Genomic DNA, 16,433 nt, shown 5'->3' with positions numbered 1-16,433 from the left:
TCCTGCACCCGTTTCAGGTTTGATAAGGACTGAAGGAAGCGCTGAGCACCCAGACCGCCCCCCTCTCTGACTCTATCTCTGCGTCTCTGTCTTGGTCTCTTTCTATCTCTGTTTCTCAGCCTTGCCCACTGAGCGTTTTCGGGTGTGGCTGCTTGTAACGACAGGTCAACATTTTAAGATAAGGATTACAATTCAGACTCTGGGGAATAGCTTGACCTTACATCTTAAAGGGCAATACCGCCGACTTCTAGAAATCTCTGCATAGTTTAGTGGTTGAGATGTAAACAAAGTCGTTCAGAGTGGTTCGATGTGAAATGGTTTAAAGTAAAGAAACACAGCCATTTAGATTTCTTTACAGCTGTGGTGATAAGAGCCGGGGGTTGTGTTGTCTACAACGCACACACGGCTATTTTATTCACTATCTAAAATGACCAGTGAAACCACAAATGTCTTCTGAGTTTCTGTATGTTTTCTGAGGACTACTTTGCCTTCTTCTTCTTTCGGCTGCTCCCTTTAGGGGTCGCCACAGCGGATCATCTGCCTCCATCTTGCCCTATCTTCTGCCTCCTCTAGTTTCACACCAACCATCTCCATGTCCACCTTCACTACATCCATAAACCTTCTCTGAGGTCTACCTCTTCTCCTTCTACCCGGCAGCTCCATCTCCAACATTCTTTGACCAATATATCCACTATTCCTCCTCAACACATGTCCAAACCATCTCAACCTGGCCTCTCTGGCTTTATCTCCAAACTGCTCCACCTTCACTGTCCCTCTGATCTGCTCATTTCTAATCTTGTCCAGCCTTGTCACTCCCAACGAAAATCTCAGCATCTTCATCTCCGCCACCTCCAGCTCAGCCTCCTGTCTTTTAGACAGAGCCACAGTCTCCAAACCATACATCATAGCAGGACGCACTGCTGTCTTGTAAACCTTCCCTTTCACTCTTGCTGCTATCCTTCTGTCACACATCAGCCCTGACACCTGCTCTCTACTCTCACCACAGATTACAATGTCATCTGCAAACATCATGGTCCATGGAGCCTCCTGCCTGACCTCATCTGTCAACCTTTCCATCACCATTGCAAACAAGAAGGGGCTCAAAGCTGATCCCTGATGTAACGCTACCTTCAATAAAAAATGGGTTTTAGGCCAAAACCTTTCTCAGAACTATCATAAAACAGTGGTCAGCAGCGTGTCTGTATTCATATCGTGTGATAGCCTGTTGTGATGTAGCTTGAAATGAAATACTTCAGACGTCTGGTTCCTACGGAGCCCCAGATGGGTCGTGGTTAAAGAAACAGTAATGGCTTTGCCTTCCCTCGCAAAAATATTGCATTCGCTCGCAAATGTTTGCTCCCTCGTAATAATTTTTGCAAAGGAATGCAAATCATTTTGGGAGGGAACGCGATGCCTTTGCCTTTTTTTCCTATAAAGGCAGTATTGGGGGCTCTGTAGGCTCCTGTCACCACCCCTGAGAATAAATGACTTCATTTTGAAGACATTTTGAAAAGTCGGTGGAATTCCCCTGTGGGCACTTCTTTGAAAATTTTTATTATACTGAAAAATACAATAGGTTAAACATTAGACTGACCGCCTTAACCGCTTTAAAGCTACGCGCTTTCCCACACGCAGACGCCCAGCTCTCTCCGTGACCACGTGCCAGTTTCGTTTTGTTTACATGCGTGCGCGCTGTGCGCGATGACGTAACGCGCGGCCCCACCTCACCAGTTTGCAGCGCGTGAAGCTCCAAACTACCTCGAGTGGAGAAGCGAGTCAGCAGAGGAGTGAAATAACCTCCAACATTCAGGAGTTCACAACAGCATGGAGGAGTCCGACCAAGGTAACTTAGACAGAAGTTCGTCTCTCAGACTCTCTATGTGCAGCTCCTGTTCCACAGCTGGAGCTGGACTGTTGTTACCGCCTGTTTGTTTCTCTCTGAAGTTAGCTGAGCTGAGGTTAGCTAACCTAGCTAGGTTAGGTCTTAGCTATTCCTGGCTAACAGATTCATTTAGGCTGCTGAGGATGATTAAATGAATCTAAAAGTGCGCCTGTTCCTCATAAACAGTCCTGCCTTTTGTTTCGGTCTCTTACTCGTTGATAGAAGCTTTTTGCGTCATTGTTCAACTGCAGAATCAACTAATCAGCAAAGGAAGGAAGTTTCTAAACTCTGCCTGTTTGATATCAGACTTGTGCGTGAAAGCAAATAATGATCAGCTTTTAGAGAGTGAACCTAATATTTCACGTTGTATGAAGCAGGCAACTCATACTTTATTAGATTTGTCTGCTTAAATCTTTCTGGCATTTTTCAGCAGTCCAGATGTGCTGACTTGCTTACATGGTAAACCATATGTTTTGTCACCTCCAATGATTAAGCCATTTTGGTCAGTGAATTCACTAATCCAGTCTCATTCACTGGTTTAGCACGTCGGTATAAAACAACTTTTAGGTGGCACTCATAAAGAAAAGGGGCATACAACTGAACTACATATGAGTATAAAGGAATTAAGGAATTAATCTTTTTTTTTCATTTAGACTTAGACTGAAAATGCTCATTATCTGTGGCCATGGCTTGAATCTCAAGTGTTTTAGCTTTTTTTTTTTTCTGGCTAAATAATTCTGACTAGATTGCATGTACGGATTCACAAGCCAGCAAGTCGGCCATAAGGAATTACTAGTAACATAGGATTGATTTGGGTGATCTATATTTAGTGCTTGGTCACATTATCATTGCTCACGACATAAATGCCAGGTGCTATCTGGGGTATAATGGGCTGCTGGATGTTTAGATTTAAGTAGATTTGTTCTTCTGCATGTGATGTGTTCTTTTAAGACCCTTTTCCCACACAGCTGCACTCACTCGAAAATAAGACATATTCGTTTTGATTTTAAGAGATTAAGTCCTTGAAATTTTGGCATTTGGCCCCCTTTTTTCTCACTTTAATGAAACCCTGACTCTCTTGACCAAATATTGTTTCCTTTAGAATTCAGAAAGCACACACATTTCTGAAATATGCTGACTCATAAACAATCATTTTTTGAGTGATAGCATTATCACTGATTTTGCACTGACAAAACAGTAGCTTTTGATCTGAATTCAATTTTACATGATACCTCAAGTTTAGGTTGGGCTATATGATGATATTTTAAACTTTATCTGAGGAAATTACATCACAGTGCCTAGTTTTTGCACAACATTTTGTAGATGTCAATACAAAAAAATAAAAATGAACACATGCATCATTCAAAAAGAATGTGTAGTTTCAGTGCAGAACAGTATGAGAAATGTTGACTAATATCATTGCACTCAAATATTTTGAGAACAGTTTTTAAATGTGGCACTGCAGTTGTGCTGGTGCATTGTCCTGGTATTTTGCTGTACGTGTGTGTGTGCATATATATATATATATATATATATATATATATATATATATATATATATATATATATATATATATATGTATGTATGTATGTATGTTTTTCAGGTTGTAGATTTTTTTCTGAATGACTCTGTGAATGTCTTGTTTTTCCTGTTTATTCCTGATTTTTGGCGTAGAACTCATTGATTTTTAGACGTGTTAAAAAGGTGTTATTCTTCTTGTTATTAGAAGGATTTTGCATTGTGTGAGGATTTGCTGAAACCTGTTCAGCACTCTGTGGTCAGCTGCACTTCATGGGGGCTGAATTTGTCAAAAATAAACAGCTCAGGGACAGGGATTGCTGTTTCATGTGGAAAGAAAGAGAGAAAGAAGTTTAGCAGAAGCTAACCAAGGCAATTAAGAAGGTTGATCTGAGTCAAGCCTAGCAATGCTTTTAGCCTATTCAGTGCCTCAAGAAGTGGTCTGTTCATTGATGAACACAAACTAGCTGCAACCTGCATGGTCTTTGAGGGACAGGTAGATATCTCTTGTTGTTAATGTTGTACATATTATCTAGACTGATATTGATATTAGTGTCATTCAGTGATGCTAATTTTCAAATTTGGAAATATTGATAAATAAACAAAATTTTCTTTCTGAAAATATGATCTAGTTAATGTGTAGTTAACGTTTCCAAAACTGTGCAGGGCTCCCTTTTGTGTAATTTTAATGAAGAACCGTCCCAACAACAGTATGGTAAAAACAAGCTGTGTCAGATATGTACGACATTCTTTTAGCAGAAAGCAGAATAGCAGAACTAGCAGTACCCGTCCTGGTTTGGTGAAGATAGAGGTGCTACCCCAACATGTGTTTAGTTAATAACTCTTTCATTTGAATTTCTGTCCTGCTTCATTAATTCCTACAGTTTGGACTGGCAGGTATGCTCTTGCTGTCAGAAGACATTTGTTTATGGAGAAATACTAATAACGTCAGTAAGATTCACTCTCAGCAACTTGTATTAGTCTCCTTTTAACCTTCTTTCTACCTCACTCTACTCCTCACTCCTGAGGAGCCTGCTTGTCATCATTCCTCCTCAGTGGTGGAGGTTCGATGAGCAGCCAGAGCCTTCCTGTGCGGCTTTCTCAGCCCCTCCTTCATCTCTGTCATGCAGGGATGCCATCTGCCCATTCCTCATTGTTGCTTACTCCCATCTCATTGCAGCTGGTGCAAAAGGACCACTGAGTTATTTTAAGAGCAGATTGCAGGATGGAAGCAGAGGCACCTATTTTTTGTGTAGCACACGAGGGGGCTTTAGGTATGAACATCATCACCAAGGCCTCTGCTCTAAAGGGGAGGCCTGTGCTAAAGGTTTTAGTTATTATGTAAAGGCCATATACTATTAATGGGTGATATATCATCTATACTGGTATTCAGGTGTTTGTTTCTCACAACAACATGGATTTTTAGGTTTAGCAATGTTCATACATAACAAGCATTATATCCATGATATTATCTTCCATAAATTAGCAATGATGCTACAGTAGTAGAAATACACTGTGTAACGGTCTATGTTTATCTTTGAGGTAATGTTAAGAGAAGAAAACAGAAGAAAAAGTCCAGTCTAAACAAACTACACTATATTTTCAAAAGTATTCACTCAGCCATCCAAAACATTTGATTCAGGTGTTCCAATCACTTCCATGGCCACAAATGTATAAAACCAAGCATGTAGGCATGCAGACAGCTTCTACAAGCACTTATGAAAGAATGGGTCGCTCTCAGGAGCTCAGTGAATTCCAGCATGGTATCATGATAGGATGCCACCTGTGCAAGTCCAGTTGTGAAATTTCCTCGTTACTAAATATTCCACAGTCAACTGTCAGTGGGATTATAACAAAGTGGAAGCGATTGGGAACGACAGCAACTCAGCCAAAAAGTGGTCAGCCATGTAAAATGACAGAGCGGTCAGCGGATGCTGAGGTGCATAGTGCGCAGAGGTCGCCAACTTTCTGCAGAGTCAAACGCTACAGACCTCCAAACTTCATGTGGCCTTCAGATAAAGCTCAAGAACAGCGTAGAGAGCTTTGTGGAATGGGTTTCTATGGCAGAGCAGCTGCATCCAAGCCTTACATCACCAAGCGTAGTGCAAAGTGGCGAATGCAGTGGAGTAAAGTGGACTCTAGAGCAGTGGAGACATGTTCTCTGGAGTGATGAATCACGCTTCTCCGTCTGGCAATCCGATGGACGAGTCTGGTTTTGGCAATTGCTAGGAAATGGTACTTGTCTGACTGCATTGTGCCAAGTGTAAATTTTGGTGGAGGGGGGTTTATGGTGTGGAGTTGTTTTTCAGGAGTTGGGCTCGGCCCCTTAGTTCCAGTGAAAGGAACTCCTAATGCTTTGGCAGACCAAGAGATTTTGGACAATTTCGTGCTCCCAACTTTGCCCCTTCCTGTTCCAACATGACTGCGCACCAGTGCACAAAGCAAGGACCATAAATGGATGAGTGAGTTTGGTGTGGAAGAACTTGACTGGCCTGCACAGAGTCCGGATCTCAACCTGATAGAACACCTTTGGGATGAATTAGAGCGGAGACTACGAGCCAGACCTTCTCGTCCAACATCAGTGTCTGACCTCACAAATGCGCTTCTGGAAGAATGGTCAACAATTCCCATAAACACACTTCTAACCCTTGTGTAAAGCCTTCCCAGAAGAGTAGTTATAGCTGCAAAGGGTGGGCCGACATCATATTAAACCCTTTGGATTTAGAATGGGATGTCACTCAAGTTCATATGAGAATGAAGGCAGACAACTGAATACTTTTGGAAATATAGTGTATGTCAGGTTTGTAGGTCGTTCTTTTAGTACAGAGTAGCAATAATCAGGGAGCATGAGTTCAAGTCTAATAATGCAAATGGTGTGTGTGCACACAGGAAAATATGATATTTGTTTTTATTAATAGCATGACTGGATTACTGATGCTTTAGTGTTATTTCTGTCCATATTGGAGGCTACATTTCTAATGTGCAAATCATTAATGTCGCAATTGAATTACAGCTCTAAAGTGACATCTTAATTATGTTGCTTATAGAAATGAAAGCAGAAGAACTCAAGGCCACCTTTCCAGTAGTACAGTATATTGCAGACAAAGAATTTTGAAAACCCCATTTACAGATCATGTCAAAGTTAGATTTTAGATACAGTAATATGCAAAAGTTTAAACAATCTTGATCAATTGACAGTTGACTTGTTGATTTTCTAAGTGATACGTTAACAGGTCCTCTACAGGAAACAAACCTAAATATAAACCTTTCAGTGCACAATTTCCATTTATTTCAAGAAGGTAAAAGGTGAGATTGACATACATAATAACATCAAATAGGGCGGCACGGTGGCGTGGTGGGTAGCGCTGTCGCCTCACAGCAAGGAGGCCCTAGGATCGATTCCCCTGCCGGGTGACCGGGGTCCTCTCTGCGTGGAGTTTGCATGTTCTCCCCGTGTCTGCGTGGGTTTCCTCCGGGTTCTCCGGTTTCCTCCCACAGTCCAAAGACATGCAGTCAGGCCAACTGGACATGCTAAATTGCCCCTAGGTGTGAGTGTGTGAGTGACTGTCTGTGTCTGTCTGTCTGCCCTGCGATGGACTGGCGACCTGTTCAGGGTGTATCCTGCCTTCCACCCGAAGACTGCTGGGATAGGCTCCTGCACCCCCCCACGACCCTGACAGAGAAGCGGCTTAGAAAATGGATGGATGGATGGATGGATGGATGGATGGATGGATGGATGGATGGATGGATGGATGGATAACATCAAATATAAAATGTCATAACTTTTGCACAGGAAACATTGTGTGTTTTTTCTCAGTATGTTAAATTCAGGAAATTGTGCAATAAATTGTGCAGAAGTGTGGTTTCTGTAGAGAGTGTGTTCACCTATTTTCACTTAGAAAATCGACAAAACTTCATTTGAACAGGGAGCACCCAAACAGTTGATATGACTGTGATACTGCATGAAAAAAAGCAAATGCCATAAAATGAGACCCCTATCACTCAGAGAAGCTGTCTTTTTTTATTTGACATATTTGATGTTGCTAGATCTTAAATTGCAATCATTGACTACATTTCCATGAGCAGAATAGAATATAAATGCTAAGCTGAACAATAATGAATGAAACATAGTTACCATTTGCTCATCCATGGCTTATAGGCTAGTAGAGTGGCTGATATGACAAAAACAGAACATCATGATGCTCGTTGTTATGTTGTCTGTTAATTTCACCAGTCTTTCCTTCTGTGTGATCTGGGAGTGAATCCACATTAATGTTTAGGTTTTATATGAACACAGTAGTGTGATTCAATGTTTACACAACAGTAAGATTAGATTAAGTATGTTAAAGTGATTTTGCTCACTGTAAAGCATGACTCCTTTGTAACACAGTAATGACTAACATCACACTATACCCAGAGCAGAAGAGTAAACATGGCTGTTGTATAAGGGTGTTTTTTTTTTTTTTTTATCAGCATTGGTTAGTGGCATTTCAACCAGGCATGGTGAGAGCCAACAGAAACTGCAGTTTCTTATCTTTGTAGTTGCCTTTAGTTACCTGTGAATTCATTTGTCAGCTTTCGGGTGGAAAATTCCATTCGCTGGGTTTCTCAGACCTGTGCTGTATTTGGAATGGCTTCACTACATGCAGCTGGTGCATTTTATAGCTCTAATGTTTGTCCAGACAAATGGGCAGAACTCTAAACTAAATGACTTTAAATACCAATTTCACATTTTTACGTGAAGGACACATTTTTGGAGGTGATTTGATGCTAGATACTTATTCTTTTCTTCATATTTTACATCCAGAATATTTGCATTGTTGGCTCTATTTTCATGTGTCTTGTATATATTCTTTCTTTCTCTTTGGTTCTGGTACTGAGAGAGAGAGAGAGAGAGAGAGAGAGAGAGAGAGAGAGAGAGAGAGAGAGAGAGAGAGAGAGAGAGAGAGAGAGAGAGAGAGAGAGAGAGAGAGAGAGAGAGAGAGAGAGAGAGAGAGAGAGAGAGAGAGAGAGAGAGAGAGAGAGAGAGAGAGAGAGAGAGAGAGAGAGAATTTCTCATGTTCACTGTAGTGTATTCAGCCTTCAGACCAAAATTGCTTTAAATTAAATTTAGCTGAAGGTAATTACATGGTTGTGCAAATAATTAAACTGTTGGAGGTCTCTAGGAGGTGAATTCCTACAGTGAGTGCTTCACTAAAAGAACTTATACAGTTGCTACTCAAAAGGTCATAACATACAGTACTGTACAAATCTTAAGCATGTCAGCAAATAATTTAAAGCTGTTTATTTCAACATTGCCAACCAAATACAATAAATACAATATAATGAAAGGTATCAAGACTTTCTTGTTTTCGAAAAAGGTGATCGTTAATGTGCTCAGAGCTGGTTAGAAGAACACCGGTTTGGGTTTGTTAAATTCCGCAGGAGGGACACTTGATTTAGGTTCATGAAGCATTGAATAGTGAAACTAGGTTGGGGATGATAACTAATACACTAAATTGCTACTTATTGTATTAATGTTATTTATGTGCAGATAAACACTTAATGAGTTTTAAATATAATTTTCTTGAGTGCTTAAGACTCTGAAAGATACTGTCTTTAATAAGAGAAACCATGTACACGACAATGCCAAATGATTAGTTGTGTGGTAGTAGTTGGAACTAAATTTTACTACTTAATATTTTCTGTGAAGCCAGGTTTAACCCAAGAGATTTAACACCTCCATTTAATGAAAAAATATTTTTCTCATGAAACAGATTGGCTTCGTGCTCTGGGCAGCTATGCATGGTGGAAACAGATGCTTGTGTTTAGCGCCTGTTCCTGAAGAGAGTTTGGATCAGGCCCTATGATCAAAGGCACTGTAATATCAGCCTACACCCTGGGCCATGTGTGATCTGCTGCCATGGACGTCCTTATGCCCAAACAGGATGGCCCAGTGGAGTCTGTAGAATAGAAGTTAATTTTCCAGAGTGACAAAAAAGTTCTCATGCTTTTTAGCATATTAAAATTATTAAAAACTACTGCCCTACATTCACATTAACAAGGTCTGGAATGTAAAATGTCACAAAATGCTTTTCAAGTAGAGAGAAAATAAGAATGATTCTCTAACATCGTACAAATGTATTTGTTCATGAACTAGGCATGAAGACTAATGTAAATATGCACTGTGCAGTGTGAAGTTAGACTAAGGAGGATAGCTTTAGTTAATGGTTAAGCACCCAACATCAAAAATAGAAAGTTAGTCATGCCAGAGTTTGTTGATGGTTATACCACAGAGATAGACTGTGGAGCAACATTTGAAATGTGTCTCCTGTGAAGGAGCCAATGAAGTCTTCTTTGTGTGTCATGTGTATGACAAATTGGTTGGTTAGTGGAACTTGGGGCATACAACAAAATTATTCTTATCTTCAGGCTCTTTTTTCAACCCCCCACCCTTGGTGGTGTTAGGTTTGTCATGAGTTGGTTGCCATCCTGACTCATTGACTCACAGATCATTCCTACCATTGGCATGAGTTTCATGCAGAGAAGAAACACCAGTTGTACAACAAATTGATGTAGAAATTGCACAGGCACCAGAAGTGCCATTTCAATGTTTAACTTAATTTGAAATGAACACTGACCTCATTCACTCCAGACTGTAATCGACAACGCAAACAAAACACCTTGCTGGCCAAAAAAGATTTTGCAGCCAGTTCTTTAGGTATTAAATTTACACCAGCTATATCGTCACAACTGTGAGTGATGGAGGTGATACAGCTGCTGGTAACTCATTGTTAGAGAGATTGGAGAGATGGGGAGTGATGTAGTATCAGTTGCCATTCTTGGCAGCTTTGTGAGGCGCTGTCCTCAATAGAGCTATGAATTCATGTGTCATTCTGTAGTCAGTGCATGTCCATATTTGGAACTCCAGATCTAGGGAGATTTTCTGTGTGGGGAAAAATGAATGCTGCTTTTAAAAATCATGACTGTTCCACCAAATCTGATAACGTTTTTGTACATTTCCCCCCAAGTATCACTGGAATTATGAGGTCATTTAGCAGTCAAAATATGAATACATGCTGCAAGCAGTAATCCTGCAAAGAAATGATATCACATGAAAGTAAGTCACTATATACTAACAGCAGCTACTCAAACTGTGACTGCCAAAGCGTCTTTACGTGGGGTGTTTTGGTGAGGTTGTTACTTATGAGGTGTCAGTTTGATGCACAGCCATGTTAACTTGCATGTAGCAGTTTTCATATTTTGGCTGCTTAGCGACCTCTTAGTTTGTTGTTCTGAAGATAACATGTATGTACTGCAAAATGTATCAGGTTTGGAACATTTTAGTTTACCACAGAGCATAATAGCAGTTTTAGAAAATGCCACTTGTTCTCAAAGAGAAAACAAGCTTATACCTTAGGAATTGGGAGTTCCTGATATGGGCGTGGCGCTGATTACAGAATGAAGAAATTACATCAGATGCCTGTGGGTAGTGTGAGTTGTAAGCCAAAAGAATGCTACTGCAGGCCATAAGCTATTTTCATTTAGTTGTAAAATGTTCCCTGCTTAATCTGATGTTAAATGGGTTTATCTTCTTTTCATAATGGTTCTCATTATCATCTTTTGAAAGGGAAGTACAGCTGACATGCTCCTCCTTTTAAACTGTACAAACCAAAGTAGGCATGAATGCTTGTTGTGTTGAAAGGCTGAATGTTACACTGGCCTTTTCTGCCACCCTGTGATGGCTTGTTGCAGGACGTTGTCCACGCCGTCACTGATGAACCTTAGAGGGTCAGCATATCCTTGGCCATGTAGCGACTTGTTTGGAATTGCACCACATCCCATGATTCTTATTTTGGGCCAGTCATGTGACACAGTGTGTTGGGAATAATGTGCTAATTGATTAGATGCTGTGGTGTATTAAGACCTTTTAAGGGCTGTCTTTGTTCCTGGATGGAGTGTTGTTCCTCTCCTAAATGGAAGTCATACGGATCCCAGTTTTGGAGGGGGAAAAACATCTTGATCTGTTGAGGGAGCGTGTGTAGAGCAAATCATTCTTGCTTTCTTGTATTCACACTTTTCAGTTGTTGATTCAGACAGTGATTTATAATACTGTAGTTCTCTGTATCTTTACTGGCACCTTGCAAATGCTGACTATTAAGGAGTCAACAAATGGTTCAGAAACTGGTAGTGACCAGTAATTTGTACTTGTAGAGAAATGACCGAGTAAAAACAATGATGTGACTGTGCTTCACTTCCTCTTGCAATGCCCACTTCTCCTTTAAAGCAGAACTAGACTTAAATGAAGAAGTTAAGTATGTAGTTTGAGAAGACACGGGCCGTCCCTTTTTCCTCATTGCCTCTTTTGTAACTGCCAGTGATGTGTTCAGGCTTGCTATAAAGCGGTAAGCATGCAATCCAAATTCATAGTTGGAAAAGAACTTTCGCAATCAAATTTGATCATGCCTCAGTTGGGTCCGACAACACCGTGGGTGTGTCAAAGCCTGTATTTCAGTGTCTGTGCATGTGTGTGTGTACATACCTTTTGTTATGCAATCTGAAAGCCGAGTGATGTATGATCTGGCTACAAGCCATCAAGGACCTGTCTGAAAGGCAAATATCCTGGAGTTTGTACACCCATAAACAGCAGCAGCACTGCTGAAGCACCATATGTTAAAGCATTACAGTGTTAAAGCATTACTGCACTTTGTTTCAACCAAAAGCAGGTATAACAGGAAAAATCCCAGCTTTCTGTTTGGACTTTCTTGGAAGTACAGATGCTCGAGAAAAACACCCAGGAAAAAGTGTTGCATTAGAATCTGAATAATACCATATAGGGCTTCTGGGAGGAGAACTAGCACAGGCTGTCATGTTACAGGCAATAAAGCAATGCAAGAAACAGATTTAACCGACCCCATCATTTGAAAGGCACAATGTGGCATATCCATTTTCACTTGACTGTATAATCACACAACATAATGACACCAAAAATCTCTGAAAATATTTCATCTGTAAGCATTAGTCCATGGTGTATTGATTCCATAGTCAAAAACAGAAACAATTTACACTGACTTGCATGGAAATTTATAAACATAGCTAGATATTTATGTCTTTGTTGGTCATACATTTTGTCAGACAAATGAATGAACTTGACACAAGTATGCTTTTATGCAAATAATTATCTCAACAGCAATATTTGGCATGTTTAAAATGGTTTGGTTTTGTGAAAAAAAAAAAAAAAAAAACCCTCTTGGAAATACTACCACAGCCCACAGGTGAGAAAATGGGACTCCTAACAACCATGCAAGACCTGGTAGACTACCAGAACTGTCCCCATCAAATAATGGTTTTTAAGCTTTCATCTTTAAGAGAGGGAAGAAAATCAAGCACCACTCTTCCTTCAGATCTGAACAAATCCATGGGTGTTTCTGTCCATCTTTCCACTGTGCGAAGACAACACAATGAGCCTGAAAGGATGTGTAGCTCTCAAGAAGCTGTTACTGAGGAAAGAAAATTGACAAAAAAGAACTAAATTTGCAAATCAAGCAAAGAAAACTGTTGGTTTTTGTAGAACAATAGACTTGACCACTCTAGACTTCAACGTCATTGAATGAATTTGGGATTTTTTGGATCATGACAGATGTCTTCAGGCAGACTCTCTGACTGAACTTTGGAGGTGTGAAAAATATTGCTGCAGTTTTTTTTTTGTAAAATGAAAGCAAGTCCCCTAAAGAACATGGAACAAATAATACTGAATAAAAGAATGAAAAGGGTAGTTGTTGAGGCTTGAGGTGAATTTGAGGTGAAGTTGTTGAGGTGAAATTTTCTATTTATTATTTGTTTTGTGTTTATTGACTTGGAATGACTTGTTTGACATGTTAGTATTTATCCCAGATAAGAGACTTTGCCTTTGAGCATTCTTTGGAAGTCTACTGTATTGCATTAATCTTCATTTTGTGGTTTAGCTGATCATTTATTTTTTTATTGCTAATATAGATACAGATGGACTAATGGTAAATAAACATATGTGAACAGTTCTTGAGGCAGCTCGGGAAAAAAGATGTTTCCAGAAGAATGTTTAATTTGGTCAGTCACCTGCTGTGTTGTAGGGCATTTATGTTGATGGAACATTATTTTGTTGTAATTAGACATAGAGTAGTAGTAATTACTGACAATAGTATATTAATAGATTGCTGTATTAATGATTTGTATAGTTCACATCTAATGCGTTTGTTTTGGGTTTCTTTCTAGTTCAATTATATTGCAAAATGTTATTGTTCTTCTGCTGTACTGAAGTCGGCCCTTCTGTGGGCTGAAATCTTAGCTCAGCATATCGCAGACAGAATGCTGCCTGGATTGAATGTGATACGACTGCCCTCTGTTTGCTGTTCGGCTATAATGGAGGGGACAGTGAGTTGTTGTTGAATGTTTCAGGACATATTTTCCCTGAGCTCAGCTATGCTGGTGTAGCTTATAATGGTGCATGCAGATCCCAGCATACAGCTCTGTGGTGGGCAGAGTCAGTTTGAACTGGATTAGTGCTGTAATCTGGGCCAGTGCAGATTATGGAATCCTTTTCATAGGCCTGCCTGTGTGTCATGTGACCAAGAGACAAATGGATCCCCATTTACCTTCAAAGACAAGATGGATAGAGGGGAGGGGGCAGGGCATAAAGCAGAGCCTGGAACCGGAGAAGATAACTACATGGATGTATTCGACAATTTATAAGACGTTGATTTTGTACACAAGCTTCATTCTGCTGGGAATTACTGCAGTTCTACCAGCTACCATTATGATTACAGCTAGAAGCCACCGCTCGTGACTGAAGCAATGTGCTGAAAGAGGTAACTCATTAACGTGATGCTCACTGCTGCCTTGGCCTGCTTGTCATGTGAGCCAACAGCAGCCCAGGGAACAGTGGACTATCTAGCACTGCAGCGTCTAAATCACACACACGCACACATTCTGAGAGCAGGAGGAAGAAGAGGGCACAAAATAATGGAGTGAACAGGAGCAACAGAGACACATGGCCAATCACATGCAGTCATCAGTCTGGAAGATTCCTGAATGTTGGCAGAATGGACCCTGTAGATGAATACAAGTCTCCTTTCAATTTTGAGCAAGGGGTTAACACCAGCTACCTTTACCTGTCCCCTAAGGAGAACTTCACTCCACCCAGCTCACCCAAGCTGCTATACAGAGGTAACCTGTGTGTGTGTGTGTGTGTGTGTGTGTGTGTGTGTGAGGTTAGGTGGACTGGTGTGTTTCATGGAGAGTTTAAAGGAGAAGCTTAACCAAACATACTAACAACAAATGAAAGCCACTTTGCTGCCAATTAGCATGACTGTATATGCATAATGGACTCCTTGTTACGTCAACGTGAATGGGTGGGAAATGTCAGTTGAAATATATGCAGTTACATATGATATATGTAAATGATATTATGATATATGATATATGTAAATGCGATTTAGGCACTTTTTTAAAAGAACAATTTGGTCAAAAAGCTAATGTTGCTAACAATAATTGAAGGTGAATAGTCACTATTAAAAAATACTGAAGAAAATTTTGTTTTCTATGATTGTTTTCTATTTTGAAAGGAAGATCCTAAAAGTTAGTGTTACTAAGAGTGAACGAAAGTGAATAACCACTATGGTTTTAAACAAATCTGATTTATTTAAAAAATAATGAAGCAATAAAGCAAAAACAGCTTTGAATTGGTTGTTTTTGTCACAGAAAAAGCACATTTACTAAAGTTCAGTTAGGAGACCAATGTTGCTGATCACGAATGAACGTGAAAGTTTCTCTAGTGGCTGTTCTCTTTTGTTTTTTGTTTGCAAAACCAGCTTTTTGACAGTCTTTTCTCTTATAGGGCTTATATTGTGGAAAATTGAATTTTCTTTATTTTTAAATAAACAAGGATGTTAACACGGTGTTAAAGTGTTAAATTGTATTCACTCCTCAGTTGTTGAGGGGCAAGAAGTTAGCCGCTGAGGGAGTTTGGGCATGTCGGGAGAGGTTTATAGACAAAGTGATGCCACTGAGTAGAATAAAAATGTAGCAGGTTGAATGTAGTCTGCTGCTGTCAGGTCCTGTCAGGTGCAAATGACAGGCAGGTGGCATTACTGTTCTTCTAAGGACTGCACTCGTCACGGCCCACACAAGAACTCTTCAGCCGCCTTTAATGCCCTAGTAAAGCCTCAGGAGAGGACCACTGACTACAACTTTTTCAGTTGATGTCACTCACTTTGTGGATGTCCAAATTATAGGCCTACATGCCTCTTACAGATTCTAAGAGTATTTGTTCCTCTTTATACGAAACAGCAAGCTGCCAAATACATAATACAATTTAAATGCTAATTATGAAATTCAAGTGTGGTGAGTGCTGCTAACATAAATACAACAGTATTCACATGATGTTCTGTCAATCTCATTATATAGACAGAGGGAGGTCTTTGCTTATGCCAGCAATTGGATATGGTGCTTTAAATTAGTTGAAACGTTTTTAAAGACTGACTCATGATACTGGCAGCCGTTTCTGATCTAGTTATTGGACAAAACCATGTCTAAAAAGGAGGCTCATCTAAAGCACCGGCTAACAACTTCGGATTCATCTTTTAATATAAGTATGTTCAGTTAAACGTTTATTTAAAATCAGATTTTTGTGTGTTTTTGTGTTTTCTTAAGGTGGACTTGTTAAAGTTAAATTACACCTGTATTTTCATTTTTTATTAAACCTGATACGTTGCCTATTACTCTGTGTCCCCCTTGGCTGTAACGTTTTCACAGCTACTATAAAATGCAGAGTGGCCACTACTCTTGGATTTTTTTTTTTTTCTTTGCATTTTCATCCCTTGATTTTTCACACATTAACAAATATCCACCATTAATGTTTGGTTGAAACTAATTGCGTCAAATCTTTTCAGAATTTCGCAACTGTAATGTGAAGTTACTGCTGGAATAGATAACGAGACAAAAAGGGACAGTTTCATTCTAGAACTCGTTGTAGCTTTTCTGTGATGCCTGGGATATTAAAATATGACTTTACTGTCAC

At 39.9% G+C, this 16,433-nt stretch overlaps 1 protein-coding gene across 5 annotated transcripts in view; it reads left to right on the top strand.

Moving 5' to 3' along the window:
- The first annotated feature begins 1,694 nt into the window (after positions 1–1,694).
- tpd52 (tumor protein D52) overlaps positions 1,695–16,433 on the top strand; it is a 31,189-nt gene continuing 16,450 nt past the window's right edge. For 4 of the 5 annotated variants that reach the window (XM_017693843.2, XM_017693827.2, XM_017693835.2 and 1 more), the window contains exon 1: positions 1,695–1,843. In XM_017693843.2, the coding sequence (XP_017549332.1) occupies positions 1,825–1,843 (19 nt within the window). In that variant the 5' untranslated portion in view covers positions 1,695–1,824. The remainder of the gene's footprint in view (positions 1,844–16,433) is intronic. The other variant, XM_037535366.1, reaches the window with a different exon arrangement.

The sequence above is a fragment of the Pygocentrus nattereri genome, chromosome 27 (assembly GCF_015220715.1).
Source record: "Pygocentrus nattereri isolate fPygNat1 chromosome 27, fPygNat1.pri, whole genome shotgun sequence".
NCBI lineage: Eukaryota > Metazoa > Chordata > Actinopteri > Characiformes > Serrasalmidae > Pygocentrus > Pygocentrus nattereri.
This window is presented reverse-complemented; position numbering and strand designations above follow the sequence as displayed.